Raw genomic sequence first — 18,858 nt, forward strand, 5'->3', positions numbered from 1 at the left:
ACTCCCTATCATCCTGGTGTGCTCCATGTGCCTATCCAATAACCGCTTAAATGTTCCTAAAGTGTCTGACTCCACTATCACTGCAGGCAGTCCATTCCACACCCCAACCACTCTCTGCGTAAAGAACCTACCTCTGATATCCTTCCTATATCTCCCACCGTGAACCCTATTAGTTATGCCCCCTTGTAATAGCTCCATCCACCCGAGCAAATAGTCTTTGAGCATGTCTGTGTGAGTTTCCTCCGGGTGCTCCGGTTTCCTCCCACAGTCCGAAAGACGTGCTGGTTAGGGTGCATTGGCCGTGCTAAATTCTCCCTCAGTGTAACCCGAACAGGCGCCAGAGTGTGGCAACTAGGGGATTTTCACAGTAACTTCATTGCAGTGTTAATGTGCAGTAAGTAGTCTCACCACTCCAGGTTAAAGTCCAATAGGTTTATTTGGTAGCACAAGCTTTCGGAGCACTGCCCAAATTAACCTGCTGGACTTTAACCTGGTGTTGAGAGATTTCTTACTGTGCCTACCCCAGTCCAACGCCGGCAACTCCACATCAGTGTTAATGTAAACCTGCTTGCGACAATAATACTTAAACTTAATGTCCTTGAGGGAAGGAAACCTGCCATGCTTACCCGGTCTGGCCTACATGCGTCTCCAGAGCCACAGCAATGTGGTTGACTCTCAACTGCCCTTGGGTAACTAGGGATGGGCAATAAATGCTGGCCCAGCCGGCGACACCCATGTCCCTCGAACGTATTTTTAAAGAGTACCGCACTGGCTTGTAAAGTGCTTTGGGACACACCCAGGTTGTGAAAGGCGCTACAGGAATGTAATTCCTTTAGCCACCCACCCCCTCTCTAATTAGGTGAGGTTGAAACAGAACGAGAAAAGGGAACAATCGTGTGTAAGGAACCCGAGTATTCTTCTTTCAACTGCAAAACTTTTCCTTTCAGTGAGGAATCAGCGCGGTTCCCCCACTCAGGATTGTTTGTGTCTATTGGCGTGTAAGAATCTTAAGTCAGAGGAAAACCTTGGTAACGGAGGTTACAATGCAGGAAGGGAGGGGGGGTGGGGGCAATGGGAGTGCTGCGTCCCCCGCTCAGTCAGCGGGGATGGTACCTCATCCCATTAGCTGGGTAATGGCATCAGTGGTTACACAGGGCAAAGATCACAGCTCCCGTAATCCGCTGTTCAGGGAGCCCCACACTCTCAAAGCGAGTTACTTTTGTCCCCTTTGTGTTGGGAGACACAGGGAGGTGACACTCTGCGGGGAGATCCATTTATCCTGGTCACATCTGGCAGGGCTGGAACTCGGGGCGGGAGGTGGAGGGGAGGTGGTGGGGAGAATGCAGAGTTTGATACTGATTGGAGTTGGGGAAAGGGGGAGGGGTCCTACTTTTAGTTACAGCGACTGCCGATCGTAATGTGACACCATTGCAAGAAACTCCTTCAACGCTGCGGTGATGTGGCCAACGGTCTGCATTCAGTGGGCATTTCGGATCTGGGAAAAGATACCAGGACACTGCGCAGCACACCCACACTGGACTCACACACCAGGGGGACGGCTACAACTTGTACTGAGAAGCCGCCAAAACTCCTGGTCAAACAAGGCAGGTTCTGAGGAGAGGCTTATAAGAGAGAGGGTGGGTGGGGTGGGATTTGGGGAGGAAATTCCAGAAGGTAGGCCCTCCTAAACAGTCTGATTAACATTCAGGAGAGCCCAGAACTGGGGGAGTGCAGATACATTGGAATGTTGTGGGACTGGAGGAGGTGACAGAGATAGAGGGGGGGTGTAGGGGGCTGGAGGAGGTGACAGAGATAGAGGGGGGGGGGTGTAGGGGGCTGGAGGAGGTGACAGAGATAGAGGGGGGGTGTAGGGGGCTGGAGGAGGTGACAGAGATAGAGGTGGGGGGGGTGTAGGAGGTGACAGAGATAGAGGGGGGTGTAGGGGGCTGGAGGAGGTGACAGAGATAGAGGGGGGGTGTAGGGGGCTGGAGGAGGTGACAGAGATAGAGGGGGGGTGTAGGGGGCTGGAGGAGGTGACAGAGAGAGGGAGGTAGGGGGCTGGAGGAGGTGACAGAGATAGAGGGGGGGTTTAGGGGGCTGGAGGAGGTGACAGATAGAGGGGGGGGGTGTAGGGGGCTGGAGGAGGTGACAGAGATAGAGGGGGGGTGTAGGGGGCTGGAGGAGGTGACAGAGAGAGGGAGGGTGTAGGGGGCTGGAGGAGGTGACAGAGATAGAGGGGGGGTGTAGGGGGCTGGAGGAGGTGACAGAGATAGAGGGGGGGTGTAGGGGGCTGGAGGAGGTGACAGAGAGAGGGAGGGTGTAGGGGGCTGGAGGAGGTGACAGAGAGAGGAGGGTGTAGGGGGCTGGAGGAGGTGACAGAGATAGAGGGGGGTTTTAGGGGGGCTGGAGGAGGTGACAGAGAGAGGGGAGGAGGGTGGGATTTGGAGGAAACAATGGTGGGGTCGATGAGGCTATGCAAGTATTTGAAAACGAGGATAAGAATACCCTACACTGCAACACCCCTCCCTCTTACTCCCCCCAACCAGAATATATCCCCGCCCCATGCTTCATCTGTCGCTTACCCCTTGACGCAATGGGCCACACAAACTGAGCAACCGGCTCCACATCAGTGAGCTGTTGATCTAGAAGGTGCCGCTGGACAGGCTGGTGGTTCAATAGGACTTTCCAGAGGGGAACTGGATAAACAGTTGGAAAGTGCAGGTATTTGGGGAGGGAAGGGGGGCGGAGGGGGGGATGGGACGGGAGAGCTCGATTTGAGAACTGGCAGGATGGGCCGAATGGCCTTCTCCAGCACTAAGCTGGTTCTGTCTGAATTTGGTGAAAAGGTCTCTCCTTTGCGCTGGGGTGTGTGCCCTCAATGGAACAGCATCCACAGGCGGGGAGAGGGATTCTAAAACAGCACGAGGAAACTAAAGCTCAGATACCGCCTGGTCACCGGTCGAGGTATCACCTGCCATTCAGACACTCCCCAGGAGAGGGTATTTACCCTGCCTCAGGACAGGAGCTGAGGGAGAGCTGTCGACAATCGTCGCCCCTCGTGGCTGAGGAGGGATCGGTTAGTTCTTTTGGCTGGTTGTGACGCAGAGCGGCACCAACAACGTGGGTTCAATTCCCTGCGTGGCTGAGGTTCCTAATGGAGGTCCGACCTTCTCAGCCGCGACCCCCCTCGCCTGACCCTCAGGTTAAATCACCACCAGGCATCTCTGCCCCTCAAAAAAGGAGATTGCAGCCGAAGATATTCTGGGGCTATGGTGACTTTACCCTTACGGGTGGAGGAGGGAAGAACCTGCAGGCAGGAGTAGCCATTCCCTGGGCACAGACGAACCCAATTCACTCAGATATCTGTTGGGCAGACAGATCAGCGCCTGTACACCAGTGCAAGAAAGGAGCATGGGGGAATGAAGAGACAGAACACAAGATGCTTTTGTATTTCACACCGATTTCCAGCTTCATTTTAATTCCAACACACACACAAATTTACACGGTGGATCCCACCTCCCCCCATCCCACTGTCTCCCCCCATCCCACTGTCTCCCCCCTCCCCCCATCCCACTGTCTCCCCCCCCATCCCACTGTCTCCCCCCATCCCACTGTCTCCCCCCTCCCCCCATCCCACTGTCTCCCCCCCACTCCCCCGCTCTCCGAGCAGCGCAGAGGTTGTACGCTGTCTGTTGTGCAGTGGAAGTCGAGACGTCGCCCTCTGCGGACTTTGAAACGGTGGATCCCGGGACAGGCAGCAACGAGCTGGAGATCGGGACAGGACCGGAGCGAGCATAAACCAGGCTGGCGGGATAGTGAGGGTCCACGCAGTCCCCTGGCCCGGGAGGGGGCAGGGGTTAACCGGTCGATCGGCGTCAGAGAGAGAGAGAGGCGGTTAAAGCAATGCACCCAGACGGATAAGGTGTTAGTGAGGCAGCTGTGCCGTGTTTCTGGTCTCCAGGATAGGCGCTGTTTCCACATTCCACTGTGCGATCTTCATCGTCCCACCGCTAGCTCCGAGCCGGACACTTCTCCACCCTCCCGTCCCTCACCTCAGGTGTCCTCACTCATACCTTGTCCTGGGGGAAAGGCGTTAACAGACCCCAGCACATCAATACAAAACCAGATCAGGCCAACCCTCCCAGAAACTGGGCAGCAGCTAGAGCAAGGAGAGAGAGCGAGGAGCAAGACGGCACTCCACACAAAACTGAACCTTAACAGGGAAGATTTATCAACACCGCAACTGGGAATAAAGCTTCCACACTCCGAAATCCAAGGCACAGGTCAAAATATTTTACAGGAACTTTGCATCCATCAAGCTGAGAAAATTGTCTGTCCCCATCAAACACTCCCAGGACAGGTACAGCACGGGGTTAGATACAGAATAAAGCTCCCTCTGCACTGTCCCCATCAAACACTCCCAGGACAGGTACAGCACGGGGTTAGATACAGAGTAAAGCTCCCTCTACACTGTCTCCCATCAAACACTCCCAGGACAGGTACAGCATGGGGTTAGATACAGAGTAAAGCTCCCTCTGCACTGTCCCCATCAAACACTCCCAGGACAGGTACAGCACGGGGTTAGATACAGAGTAAAGCTCCCTCTACACTGTCCCCATCAAACACTCCCAGGACAGGTACAGCACGGGGTTAGATACAGAGTAAAGCTCCCTCTACACTGTCCCCCATCAAACACTCCCAGGACAGGTACAGCACGGGGTTAGATACAGAGTAAAGCTCCCTCTACACTGTCCTCATCAAACACTCCCAGGACAGGCACAGCACGGGGTTAGATACAGAGTAAAGCTCCCTCTACACTGTCCCCCATCAAACACTCCCAGGACAGGTACAGCACTGGGTTAGATACAGAGTAAAGCTTCCTCTACACTGCCCCCATCAAACACTCCCAGGACAGGGACAGCACGGGGTTAGATAGAGTGTCATTGCTGTTACATACACTATTCACTCACCCTTCCCACCCCGGTACGCTTCACTCCCCACACCAGTTATTTAGTGCAGTTGCAATAGGACCTGGGAGTCAGGTTGGTTCACCTGTTACAGTTGCAGGACAGGGACTATGAGTGAAGGCGCAGGAAGACGGGATTGAGAATAACATTTCCGCTTTGACGCTGGCCTTCCGACTCCGGTTATCTTCATTTCCTCTCACTGCTCATCCAACTGGAACTGACGACAGAGTTCAGTGCATTCCTGACAAATAAACACACAGCAGTGACAGTAAGAGGCAGCTTCCTCCTCAACACCGAACACCCACTCCAAACCCATCATTAGCACACAGGTATTATCACTGGGCAAGCAATCCAGAGGCCCAGCGCAGTGCTCTGGGGACCCGGGTTCAAAAAGGGTTTTGAAAGTTTATTTATTAGTGTCACAAACAGACTGACATTAACACTGCAATGAAGTTACTGTGAACATCCCCTTGTCGCCACACTCTGTTCGGGTACACTGAGGGAGAATTTAGTACGGCCAATCCACCCTAACCAGCACATCTTTCGGACTGTGGGAGGAAACCGGAGCACCCGGAGGAAACCCACGCAGACACGGGGAGAACGTGCAGACTCCGTACAGACAGTGACCCAAGCTCGAAATCGAACCCGGGCCCCTGGCGCTGTGAGGCAGCAGTGCTAACCCACTGTGCCGCCCTAGGAGGGATGAGACAGCATTGGAAAGGGTGTAGGGGAGATTCACCAGGGTGTTGCCTGGGCTGGAGAGTTTTAGTAATGAAGAGAGATTGGATAGGCTGGGATTGCTTTCCTTGGAGCAGAGGGGACTGAGCGGGGACACATACCTGAGATGTATAATATTATGAGGGACATAGATAGATTAGACAGGACAAAATGTTTCCCCTTGGTGGAGCGATCAATGTCCTGGCACTGTGGGGCAGCAGTGTTAAGCACTGTGCCACTGTACCACCCACAACAGATGGTGAAATCTGAATTCAATAATTGAAAATATCTGGAATTAAGAATTAGTGAAAACCATGAAACCATCGTCGATTGTTGGAAAACCCATTTGGTTCCCTTTGGGGAAGGAAATCTGCCGTCCTTACCCGGTCTGGCCTACATGTGACTCCAGAGCCACAGCAAAGTGATTAACTCCACACTGCCCTCTGAAATGGAGGGCAGTTAGGGGTGGGCAGTAAATGCTGGCCCAGCCAGAGACCACCCTTATCCCGTAAAAAAAAAACAAATTCTCACAACTCATTTTCCCAACACCCGCCTGGCAAGACCACATTTCCTCAACCACCCCCCCCCCCATCCCACTCTCACCCCATCCCCATATCCAACACCTTCCCTTCCTGCGATTCTGGGGGGACTGTTTTATTAGCTGAGGGGTTTATGGCTTCCTGAACCTGACCTACCTGCCATCGCTGGCACTGCTCGTCCCGACATCGTGCTAAAGCCTCGATCCTCTCTCTGCCGCTGAGGACAGACTGGGCCAGAGCCGCGTTCTCCTCCTTGGCCCTCTTCAGTTTGAGCCGCAGGTAGTCGCGCTGCTGCTGCCGGTATGGCACCAGGTGTCTCTGTACGTCCGTCGCCGGAGAGCCCGAGGGACGCCTGGAAAATTCAGCAGTGGTGGTTTCAACCGGCAGCGATCGCACCCTGCAGCCTCCACCCACACACTAACCCAGAGCCCCATCACCCTGAAAGACACCTAGTGATCTGTTGGCACCGTCACAGCCTGCTCACCTAATGGCCTCCTATCTCTAACCCAGGGATCACTGGACAGTGATCAGGAGCAGGAACCCTGGAGTGGTCACTGGACAGTGATCAGGAGCAGGAACCCTGGCTGATTTCCCCTCTCTCTCTCTAACCCAGGGATCACTGGACAGTGATCAGGAGCAGGAACCCTGGCTGATTTCCCCTCTCTCTCTAACCCAGGGATCACTGGACAGTGATCAGGAACAGGAACCCTGGCTGATTTCCCCTCTCTCTCTAACCCAGGGATCACTGGACAGTGATCAGGAGCAGGAACCCTGGCTGATTTCCCCTCTCTCTCTAACCCAGGGATCACTGGACAGTGACCAGGAGCAGGAACCCTGGCTGATTTCCCCACTCTAATCCAGAGGTCACTGGACAGTGACCATGGCTGGTTTGCTCTCTCTAACCCAGGGGTCAGTGAGACCGGACACAGCAGTCAAGCAGCAGGAAGAAAGCCCTCGAGTTGACACTTTATTCAGAATGAAGGCGGGGGGGGGGGTTTTGCTCCTTACCATGCAGGCTCTGAGCGTTCTTCAGAGTCTTCCTCCAGCTGATCCAGTTTAGGGAGTGCTCGTTCAAACAGTCCGTCTTCGGAAATCTGTCTGACCTCCTCCTGTGGTGGGGTGTGAGAAGATCCAGCATGAAAATCCACGCACAAGGCTAATTATCCACCCCAAAACTCAGAAACCTCCACCTCAGAGAATGAAAATGTTGCACTGTTAAAAGGGCAAGCAGAAGCAGAGGTAGCGGGGAGTGAGGACACTGTTTTATTGCAGTGTATTATGGGGGGGCAATGGCCTAGTAATACAGTGGAGCCCCGTTGTAACGCGATGGTTGGGGTCCATAAAGTGTTATCGGGGTCGCGCTAAATCACTGAACCGGAAATAGTAAAAAAAAAAGGTTCCAATGATTCATCGCCTCATATCCGATTTCGCGCTAAATCGGGGCGCGTTACAACGGGGCTCCGCTGTATTATCATAGAATCCTGACAGTGCAGGGGGCCATTCTGTACTGACCACAATCCCACCTAGGTCCTATTCCCATAACCCTGCTAGTCCCACTGACACTATGGTCAATTTAGCACGGCCAATCCCCCTAACCTGCACATCTTTGGTGTGGGAGGAAACCGGAACACCCGGAGGAAACCCACGCAGACACGGGGAGAATGTGCAGACTCCACACAGACAGTGACCCAAGGCCAGAGCAGTGAAAAGTATTGTTTCTTGCATGCTATACAGGCAAAGCATACCGTTCATAGAGAAGGAAAGGAGAGGGTGCAGAATGTAGTGTTACAGTCATAGCTAGGGTGTAGAGAAAGATCAACTTAATGCAAGGGAGGTCCATTCAAAAGTCTGACGGCAGCAGGGAAGAAGCTGTTCTTGAGTCGGTTGGTACGTGACCTCAGACTTGTATCTTTTCCCCAATGGAAGAGAGTATGTCCGGGGTGCGTGGGGTCCCTAATCCTTAATTGAACCAGGGTCCCTGGTGCTGTGAGGCAGCAGTGCTAACCACTGTGCCACCATGCCGCTCAATCGCTAGACTATTAATCCAGAAACTCAGCTAATGTTCTGGGGGACCCGGGTTCGAATCCCGCCACGGCAGATGGTGGAATTGGAATTCAATAAAAAATACCTGGAATTAAGAATCTACTGATGATCATGAAACCATTGCCGATTGTTGGAAAAACCCATCCAGTTCACTAATGTCCTTTAGGGAAGGAAATCTGCCGTCCTTACCCCGGTCTGGCCTACATGTGACTCCAGAGCCACACAGCAATGTGGTTGATTTCCAATTGCCCTCGGGCAACTAGGGATGGGCAATAAATGCTGGCCCAGCCGGCGACGCACATGTCCCATGAATGAATAAAAGAAGAAGTTGGGAATGTTCCTCTCAGAGCAGAGAAGGTTAAGGGAGATCTCTTAAAGGTGAGGGGTTTTGACAACAGTAAATGAGAAGCGGTTTACTGTGGCAACTTTTAACCTAAATCTGGTCCACCACTAACCCCAAAATCCGTCCATTGGGCCAGGAATCCCTTCCCCCTTCTAGCTCAGTCGCTGCTCTTGTAATTGAGGCCAAAACGTTGTGTGATTTCAAGGAGAAATTAGATATAGCTCTTGGGGTTAAAGGGATCAAAGCAAATGGGGGGGAAAATCAGGATACTGAATTCGATAATCAGCCATGATCAAAATGAATGACGGAGCAGGTTTGAAGGGCCAAATGGCCTACTCCTGCTTCTAGTTTCTTCCTTCCGTGAATGGATCTGGAAGGCTACTCCATGTTGAAGAACAGTGTGCGTGTGTCTGGCCAACAGCTCCCAACTACAGCAACCTGCATTTACACAGCGCCTGTGACGTGGCAAAACACCCCATTTTTTAATCGCACAAGATTTAAACACTGAGACACCTAAGGAAATGTTCGGGTCAGGGCCAAGGAGGTCGACTTCAAGTCGTGTCTTTAAGGAGAGGGGTTTAGGGAGGGAGTTCCAGAGCTTAGGGTGCCCCCGCCCCCCAGGCAGCTGGAGGCACGGCCGCCATTGGTGGAGCAATGGGAATCGGGAATGCAGATGCGAACAGAATTAGAGAAGTTATGAAGACAGACTGGTTGTGCTGCGAATGTTACCCTTCAAGCAGGGAAGGGGCGGATAATTGAAGTGTACAAAATTACAGTAGATAGGAAGGAAATTTTCCCCTTGGTAGAGGTGTCAGTAACTAGGGGGGCATAGATTTACGGTTGGGAGCAGAAGATTTAAGAGGGGATTTGAGGAAATAAGTCTTCACCCAGAGGGCGGTAGGAGTCTGGAACTCACTGCCGGAAAGGCGGGTAGAGGCAGGCACCCTGACTACATTTAAGAAGCAGTTAGATAAGCGTTTGAAACGCTACAGCATAGAAGGTTACGGACCAAATGCTGGAAAATGGGGTTAGGATAGGTGCTTGATAGCCAGCATGGACACGATGGGCTGAAGGGCCTCTATTTAAAGTTTATTTATTAGTCACAAGGCTTACATTAACACTGCAATGAAGTTACTGTGAAATTCCCCTAGTCGCCACACTCTGGCACCTGTTCGGGTCAATCCACCCTAACCAGCGCGTCTTTCGGACTGTGGGAGGAAACCGGAGCACCCGGAGGAAACCCACGCAGACACGGGGAGAACGTACAAACTCCACACAGACAGTGACCCAAGCTGGGAATCGAACCCGGGTCCCTGGCGCTGTGCGGCAGCAGTGCTAACCCACTGTGCCGCCCCTATTTGTGCTGCCAGACTCTATAACTTGAAGCACGGGGATGACACGAGGGTTGTTGATTATTCCGAGCGTAAAGACAGGTAAACTGAACTGACATTTATCACTTAGAATCACACAGCAGGCGGCACAGCGGGTTAGCACTGCGGCCTCACAGCGCCAGGGACCCGGGTTCGATTCCCGGCTTGGGTCTCCCCCGGGTGCTCTGGTTTCCTCCCACACTCCAAAGATGAGCAGGTTAGGTGGATTGGCCGTGCTAAATTGTCCCTTAGTGTCCCAGGATGGATTAGAGCGATTAGCGGGGTAAATATGTGGGGTGATGGGGGTAGGGCCCGGGTGGGATTGTTATCAGCGCAGACTCGATGGGCCGAATGGCCACCTTCTGCACTGTAGGGATTCTATGATTTCCCCCGCACATCTCTTAAGAATCTACTGATGACCATGAAACCATAGTCGATTGTCGGAAAAACCCATCCGGTTCCCGCTAGGGAAGGAAATCTGCCGTCCTTACCCGGTCTGGCCTACATGGGACTCCAGAGCCACAGCAATGTGGTTGACTCTCAACTGCCCTCTGAAATGGCCCAGGAAGCCACTCGTGCTGCCTCACAGCACCAGGGACCCAGGTTCGATTCCCGGTTCGGGTCACTGTCTGTGTGGAATCTGCACATTCTCCCCGTGTCTGCGTGGGTTTCCTCCGGGTGCTCCGGTTTCCTCCCACGGTCCAAAAGACGTGCGGGTTAGGTGGATTGGCCGTACTAAATTCTCCCTCAGTGTAACCCGAACAGGCACCGGAGTGTGGCGACTAGGGGAATTTCACAGTAACTTCATTGCAGTGTTAATGTAAGCCAACTTGTGACTAATAAATAAACTTTAAGAACATTGACAGCAGCTGTTTATTTTAATATAAAATTTTACTTCATTCTTAAAGCTACAAAGCCAACACTCAGAATGGACCGGGTGGACCCGAATGCAAACCTTTCTCGCTCCAAAATCCAATCGAATCCAATTCAACATCTCCACAGGAGAGAAAAACAAGATCCAAGCTGACAAGATGATGCATTGCACCCCATCATTCTTGGTGGGGGTGGGGTGGGGGGGAACGCCCGAAACAAAATAAAGTATACTGGAAACTTAAAACATTAAACCAAAACCCCAGCCCCTGTGGTGCCCAACGAGCACGGAAAGCCTTGATGGTGCACTCGGAAACCGCACGCTCCCTCTCCAAGGACACCCAGCCGTGACAGAGGGGCAGACAGTCGGATTAGACGACCTTGGGCTTGATATTAGCCAAAAGGCAGAGTGGTTAGCGCAGCTGCCTCACAGCACCAGGGACCCGGGTTCGATTCCAGCCCCAGGTGACTGACTGACTGTGTAGTGTCTGCACGTTCTCCCCGTGTCTGCGTGTGTTTCCCCCAGCTGCTCTGGTTTCCTCCCACACTCCAAAGATGTGCAGGTTATGTGGATTGGCCATGGTGAACTGCCCTTTAGTATCAGGGGGATTAGCAGGTCAATTATGTGGGGTTATGGGGATAGGAGATGAGTGGGATTGTTGTCGGTACAGACTCGATGGGCTGAATGGCCTCCTTCTGTACAGTATAGATCGGTTGGAGACCTGGGTGGAGAGATGGCAGATGGAGTTTAATCCAGACAAATGTGAAGTAATGCATGTTGGAAGGTCTAATACAGATAGGAAATATACAGTAAATGGCAGAGCCTTTTAAGAGTGTTGATTGGCAAAGGGATCTGGGTGTACAGAGGTCACTGAAAGTGGCAATGCAGGTGGAGAAGGTAGTCAAGAAGACATACGGCATGCTTGCCTTCATCGGCCGGGGCATTGAGTTTAAAAATTGACAAGTCATGTTGCAGCTTTATACACCAGGATGTTGCCTGTTATGGAGGGCATTAGCTATGAGGAGAGGTTGGAGAAACTTGGTTTGTTCTCACTGGAACGACGGAGGTTGAGGGGCGACCTGATAGAAGTCTACAAGATTATGAATGGCATGGACAGAGTGGATAGTCAGAAGCTTTTTCCCAGGGTGGAAGAGTCAATTACTGGGGGGCACAGATTTAAGGTGGGAGGGGCAAGGTTTAAAGGAGATGTACGAGACAAGTTTTTTTTACACAGTGGGTGGTGGGTGCCTGGAACTCATTGCCGGGGGAGGTAGTGGAAGCAGATACGATAGTGACTTTTAAGAGGCGTCTTGACAAATACATGAATAGGATGGGAATAGAGGGATACGGTCCCCGGAAGGGTAGGGGGTTTTAGTTCAGTCGGGCAGCATGGTGGGTGCAGGCTTGGAGGGGCCGAAGGGCCTGTTCCTGTGCTGTAATTTTCTTTGTTCTTTAGTTAGCCTTCGATGAAGCCATTTGGCCCTTCATGTCTGCTGGGGGCTTTTGAAAGAGCATCCCGATCAGCACCACTTTCCTTGCCCTTCCGCAAGGGGCAATTATTAATCAGTTAACTCCCTCCAATAGACGAGACTCTGCAATCCTCACCTGAATAGAGTTCTGGAGCTGGGAGATGAGTTGTTTGTAGACACTCTGCGTGAACTGCGGGTGAAGCTCGTAAACAGCTTCGAAGCACTTGGAAAATCTCTCAAAGCTGCAAGCAGGGAAGAAAATCCGTCGACAATTAGTGAAACACACCGAGTGGGCAATCTCCCAGCAAAAAACTCAAATACACGGCTGGCGTTAAAACTCATTTCAGATGGAGAGACAGAGCGAACGAACAGGAGTCACCCTTTGTCGACTTCAGGGTGTCAAAGGTCAATTAACCATCCCATCTGGGTGGTACAATGGTTAGCACTGCTGCCTCACAGCGCCAGAGACCCGGGTTCGATTCCCAGCTTGGGTCACTGTCTGTGTGGAGTCTGCACGTTCTCCCCGTGTCTGCGTGGGTTTCCTCCGGGTGCTCCGGTTTCCTCCCACGGTCCGAAAGACGTGGTTAGGTGGATCGACCGTGCTAAATTCTCCTTCAGTTTGATTTTGATTTATTATTATCACATGTATTAGCATGCAGTGAAATCTATTGTTTCGTGCACACTATACAAAGCATACCGTTCATAGAGAAGGAAAGGAGTGAGTGCAGAATGTAGTGTTACAGCCATAGCTAGGGGTGCAGAGAAAGATCCACTTAATGTGAGGTAGGTCCATTCAAAAGTCTGACAGCAGCAGGGAAGAAGCTGTTTTTGAGTCGGTCGGTACGTGACCGTAGACTTTTGTATCTTTTTCCTTAAGGAAGAAGGTGGAAGAGAGAATGTCCGGAGTGCGTGAGGTCCTTAAATATGCTGGCGGCTTTTCCGAGGCAGCGGGAAGTGTAGACGGAGTCAATGGATTGGGCTACATTCACAACCTTTTGTAGTTCCTTGTGGCTTTGGTCAGAGCACGAGCCCCAGACCAAGCTGTGATACAACCAGTTGGGTGCATTGGCCGTGCTAAATTCTCTCTCAGTTACCCGAACAGGCGTCGGAGTGTGGCAACTGGGGGATTTTCACAGTAACTTCATTGCAGTGTTAATATAAGCCTACTTGTGACACTAATAAATGAACTTTAATAACTCGAGAGGGGCAGACAGCAGCTCTCGGTCCCAGGAACTGAAGTCTGTAAATCGGGAAAGAATGTTTTACCAGCATGCCGTTATTCAGGAACACCTCTGAGGTTGCACAGGGAGGCTGAAGGGTGACCGAGATTCGGTGGGTAAAATTTTTATTTAAGTTAAAGTGACGGGTTTCAATCCCAGACACACAGTGTGTGAGCGCTGAGGGAGTGCCGTGCTGTCTGAGGGTGAGCGCCAGAGGAAGCAACGCGCTGTCAGAAGGAGCGCCACACTGTGGGAGGGTCGGTGCTGAGGGAGCGCCGCACTGTGGGAGGGTCAGTGCTGAGGGAGCGCCGCACTGTGGGAGGGTCAGTGCTGAGGGAGTGCCGCACTGTGGGAGGGTCAGTGCTGAGGGAGCGCCGCACTGCGGGAGGGTCAGTGCTGAGGGAGCGCCGCACTGTGGGAGGGTCAGTGCTGAGGGAGTGCCGCACTGTGGGAGGGTCAGTGCTGAGGGAGCGCCGCACTGTGGGAGGGTCGGTGCTGAGGGAGCGCCGCACTGTGGGAGGGTCGGTGCTGAGGGAGCGCCGCACTGTGGGAGGGTCGGTGCTGAGGGAGCGCCGCACTGTGGGAGGGTCAGTGCTGAGGGAGTGCCGCACTGTGGGAGGGTCAGTGCTGAGGGAGCGCCGCACTGCGGGAGGGTCAGTGCTGAGGGAGCGTCGCACTGTGGGAGGGTCAGTGCTGAGGGAGCGCCGCACTGTGGGAGGGTCAGTGCTGAGGGAGCGCCGCACTGTGGGAGGGTCGGTGCTGAGGGAGCGCCGCACTGTGGGAGGGTCGGTGCTGAGGGAGCGCCACACTGTGGGAGGGTCAGTGCTGAGGGAGCGCCGCACTGTGGGAGGGTCAGTGCTGAGGGAGCGCCGCACTGTGGGAGGGTCGGTGCTGAGGGAGCGCCGCACTGTGGGAGGGTCAGTGCTGAGGGAGCGCCGCACTGTGGGGGGGGTCCGTGCTGAGGGAGCGCCGCACTGTGGGAGGGTCAGTGCTGAGGGTGCGCCGCACTGTGGGAGGGTCAGTGCTGAGGGAGCGCCGCACTGTGGGAGGGTCAGTGCTGAGGGAGCGCGGCACTGTGGGAGGGTCGGTGCTGAGGGAGCGCCGCACTGTGGGAGGGTCGGTGCTGAGGGAGCGCCGCACTGTGGGAGGGTCGGTGCTGAGGGAGCGCCACACTGTGGGAGGGTCAGTGCTGAGGGAGGGTCAGTGCTGAGGGAGCGCCGCACTGTGGGAGGGTCGGTGCTGAGGGAGGGTCAGTGCTGAGGGAGGGTCAGTGCTGAGGGAGGGTCAGTGCTGAGGGAGGGTCAGTGCTGAGGGAGGGTCAGTGCTGAGGGAGGGTCAGTGCTGAGGGAGCGTCAGTGCTGAGGGAGCGCCGCACTGTGGGAGGGTCGGTGCTGAGGGAGGGTCAGTGCTGTGGGAGGGTCAGTGCTGAGGGAGCGCCGCACTGTGGGAGGGTCAGTGCTGAGTGAGCGCCGCACTGTGGGAGGGTCAGTGCTGAGTGAGCGCCGCACTGTGGGAGGGTCAGTGCTGAGTGAGCGCCGCACTGTGGGAGGGTCAGTGCTGAGGGAGCGCCGCACTGTGGGAGGGTCAGTGCTGAGGGAGCGCCGCACTGTGGGAGGGTCAGTGCTGAGGGAGCGCCGCACTGTGGGAGGGTCAGTGCTGAGGGGGGGTCAGTGCTGAGGGAGCGCCGCACTGTGGGAGGGTCAGTGCTGAGGGGGGGTCAGTGCTGAGGGAGCGCCGCACTGTGGGAGGGTCAGTGCTGAGGGAGCGCCGCACTGTGGGAGGGTCAGTGCTGAGGGAGCGCCGCACTGTGGGAGGGTCAGTGCTGAGGGAGCGCCGCACTGTGGGAGGGTCAGTGCTGAGGGAGCGCCGCACTGTGGGAGGGTCGGTGCTGAGGGAGCGCCGCACTGTGGGAGGGTCAGTGCTGAGGGAGCGCCGCACTGTGGGAGGGTCGGTGCTGAGGGAGCGCCGCACTGTGGGAGGGTCGGTGCTGAGGGAGCGCCGCACTGTGGGAGGGTCAGTGCTGAGGGAGCGCCGCACTGTGGGAGGGTCGGTGCTGAGGGAGCGCCGCACTGTGGGAGGGTCAGTGCTGAGGGAGCGCTGCACTGTGGGAGGGTCAGTGCTGAGGGAGCGCCGCACTGTGGGAGGGTCGGTGCTGAGGGAGCGCCGCACTGTGGGAGGGTCAGTGCTGAGGGGGGGTCAGTGCTGAGGGAGCGCTGCACTGTGGGAGGGTCAGTGCTGAGGGGGGGTCAGTGCTGAGGGAGCGCCGCACTGTGGGAGGGTCAGTGCTGAGGGAGCGCCGCACTTTGGGAGGGTCAGTGCTGAGGGAGCGCCGCACTGTGGGAGGGTCAGTGCTGAGGGAGCGCCGCACTGTGGGAGGGTCAGTGCTGAGGGAGCGCCGCACTGTGGGAGGGTCGGTGCTGAGGGAGCGCCGCACTGTGGGAGGGTCAGTGCTGAGGGAGCGCCGCACTGTGGGAGGGTCGGTGCTGAGGGAGCGCCGCACTGTGGGAGGGTCGGTGCTGAGGGAGCGCTGCACTGTGGGAGGGTCAGTGCTGAGGGAGCGCCGCACTGTGGGAGGGTCGGTGCTGAGGGAGCGCCGCACTGTGGGAGGGTCAGTGCTGAGGGGGGGTCAGTGCTGAGGGAGCGCTGCACTGTGGGAGGGTCAGTGCTGAGGGGGGGTCAGTGCTGAGGGAGCGCCGCACTGTGGGAGGGTCAGTGCTGAGGGAGCGCCGCACTGTGGGAGGGTCAGTGCTGAGGGAGCGCCGCACTGTGGGAGGGTCAGTGCTGAGGGAGCGCCGCACTGTGGGAGGGTCAGTGCTGAGGGAGCGCCGCACTGTGGGAGGGTCGGTGCTGAGGGAGCGCCGCACTGTGGGAGGGTCAGTGCTGAGGGAGCGCCGCACTGTGGGAGGGTCAGTGCTGAGGGAGCGCCGCACTGTGGGAGGGTCGGTGCTGAGGGAGCGCCGCACTGTGGGAGGGTCAGTGCTGAGGGGGGGTCAGTGCTGAGGGAGCGCCGCACTGTGGGAGGGTTCGTGCTGAGGGAGCGCCGCACTGTGGGAGGGTCAGTGCTGAGGGAGCGCCGCACTGTGGGAGGGTCAGTGCTGAGGGAGTGCCGCACTGTGGGAGGGTCGGTGCTGAGGGAGCGCCGCACTGTGGGAGGGTCGGTGCTGAGGGAGCGCCGCACTGTGGGAGGGTCAGTGCTGAGGGAGCGCCGCACTGTGGGAGGGTCAGTGCTGAGGGAGCGCCGCACTGTGGGAGGGTCAGTGCTGAGGGAGCGCCGCACTGTGGGAGGGTCAGTGCTGAGGGAGCGCCGCACTGTGGGAGGGTCGGTGCTGAGGGAGCGCCGCACTGTGGGAGGGTCAGTGCTGAGGGAGCGCCGGACTGTGGGAGGGTCAGTGCTGAGGGAGTGCCGCACTGTGGGAGGGTCAGTGCTGAGGGAGCGCCGGACTGTGGGAGGGTCAGTGCTGAGGGAGCGCCGCACTGTGGGAGGGTCAGTGCTGAGGGAGCGCCGCACTGTGGGAGGGTCAGTGCTGAGGGAGCGCCGGACTGTGGGAGGGTCGGTGCTGAGGGAGCGCCGCACTGTGGGAGGGTCAGTGCTGAGGGAGCGCCGCACTGTGGGAGGGTCGGTGCTGAGGGAGCGCCGCACTGTGGGAGGGTCAGTGCTGAGGGAGCGCCGCACTGTGGGAGGGTCGGTGCTGAGGGAGCGCCGCACTGTGGGAGGGTCAGTGCTGAGGGAGCGCTGCACTGTGGGAGGGTCAGTGCTGAGGGAGCGCCGCACTGTGGGAGGGTCGGTGCTGAGGGAGCGCCGCACTGTGGGAGGGTCAGTGCTGAGGGAGCGCCGCACTGTGGGAGGGTCAGTGCTGAGGGGGGGTCAGTGCTGAGGGAGCGCTGCACTGTGGGAGGGTCAGTGCTGAGGGGGGGTCAGTGCTGAGGGAGCGCTGCACTGTGGGAGGGTCAGTGCTGAGGGGGGGTCAGTGCTGAGGGAGCGCCGCACTGTGGGAGGGTCAGTGCTGAGGGAGCGCCGCACTGTGGGAGGGTCAGTGCTGAGGGAGCGCCGCACTGTGGGGGGGTTCGGGTTTACCTGGCGGTTTCCAGCAGTTTCTCCAGGGTGGTTTCCATCGCCACCGAGAAGAGTTTCAGCCGCTTCGACTCCTCGGCCCGAACCGCGGCCTCTGCCCCCGAGGAGGGCGAGCTGTCCGAGACGCCGGGGGAAGCCTGGGCCTCGAGCTGGACAGCTCCATCCTGGGCCGCGGCTGCATCCTTGGGCTGAGCAGCTCCGCGCTGGGCCTCACTCTCCGCCCCGGGCTGTCCAGCTCCGCGCTGGGCCCCGGGCTCGGCCGCTCTGCGCTGGGCCTCACTCTCCGCCCCGGGCTGGTCAGCTCCGCGCTGGGCCTCACACTCCGCCCCGGGCTCGGCCGCTCTGCGCTGGGCCTCACTCTCCGCCCCGGGCTGTCCAGCTCCGCGCTGGGCCCCGGGCTCGGCCGCTCTACGCTGGGACTCACTCTCCGCCCCGGGCTGTCCAGCTCCGCGCTGGGCCCCGGGCTCGGCCGCTCTACGCTGGGACTCACTCTCCGCCCAGCCAACCGCCTCTCCGGCCTCGCGCTCCATTCTTCCCGCCAGAACCCCGCTCGCGCACTCAAACCCCTCCCAGGTCCCGCCTACCGACGGCCGATTGGATGGAACACCTGTCCATCAACCCGAACCCCCGCCCTAACCCTGCCCCGATTGGCTGAACACGCTGTCAATCAAGAATAGCACAAAACAAAGCAACTGATTGGTCCAGGCTGGTGCAGGGATCTAGATTTATGGATCATTGGGATCTATTCTGGAGAAGGGGGTGATCTGTTCAAGAGGGAGAGGTTACACCTGAACTGGAGGGGAGACTTGCTACAGCCACTCGGGAAGGTTCAAACTAGTTTGGGATTGTTTAAACTAGTTCTGGAGAGTTTAATCTCGCTCGGGAGTGATTAAACTAGCTCAGGATTGTTTAAACTAGTTTGGGAGTGATTAAACTAGTTCTGGAGGGATTAAACTAGTTCAGGATTGTTTAAACTAGTTCGGGAGTGATTAAACTAGTTCGGGAGAGTTTAATCTAGCTCGGGAGTGATTAAACTAGCTCAGGATTGTTTAAACTAGCTCAGGATTGTTTAAACTAGTTTGGGAGTGATTAAACTAGTTCTGGAGGGATTAAACTAGTTCGGGATTGTTTAAACTAGTTTGGGAGTGATTAAACTAGTTCGGGAGAGTTTAATCTAGCTCGGGAGTGATTAAACTAGCTCAGGATTGTTTAAACTAGCTCAGGATTGTTTAAACTAGTTTGGGAGT

At 56.1% G+C, this 18,858-nt stretch overlaps 1 protein-coding gene across 1 annotated transcript; it reads right to left on the reverse strand.

Annotated features, from left to right (window-relative positions):
• Nucleotides 1-3,441: 3,441 nt before the first annotated feature.
• Nucleotides 3,442-18,181, reverse strand: pmf1 (polyamine modulated factor 1). The gene is made up of 5 exons (XM_078207907.1): nucleotides 17,615-18,181; nucleotides 12,456-12,561; nucleotides 7,232-7,332; nucleotides 6,380-6,575; nucleotides 3,442-5,208 (listed from the first exon to the last, which is right to left on the reverse strand). The coding sequence occupies exons 1-5, from the start codon at nucleotides 18,139-18,141 to the stop codon at nucleotides 5,164-5,166; spliced, it is 975 nt and encodes a 324-aa protein (XP_078064033.1). The 5' UTR covers nucleotides 18,142-18,181; the 3' UTR covers nucleotides 3,442-5,163.
• Between the last annotated feature and the right edge of the window lie 677 nt (nucleotides 18,182-18,858).

This window comes from Mustelus asterias, unplaced genomic scaffold (genome assembly GCF_964213995.1).
Source record: "Mustelus asterias unplaced genomic scaffold, sMusAst1.hap1.1 HAP1_SCAFFOLD_2873, whole genome shotgun sequence".
Taxonomy (NCBI): domain Eukaryota; kingdom Metazoa; phylum Chordata; class Chondrichthyes; order Carcharhiniformes; family Triakidae; genus Mustelus; species Mustelus asterias.

Bases quoted from the DNA above. Each gene is read 5' to 3' on its own strand.
- pmf1 (XM_078207907.1), bottom strand. From the start codon at position 18,141: ATGGAGCGCGAGGCCGGAGAGGCGGTTGGCTGGGCGGAGAGTGAGTCC. The intron at 12,562-17,614 runs GTAAACCCGAAC...CCCTGCTTGCAG, and splicing joins AAACTGCTGGAAACCGCCAG to CTTTGAGAGATTTTCCAAGT. The intron at 6,576-7,231 runs GTAAGGAGCAAA...TGAATTTTCCAG, and splicing joins GAACGCTCAGAGCCTGCATG to GCGTCCCTCGGGCTCTCCGG.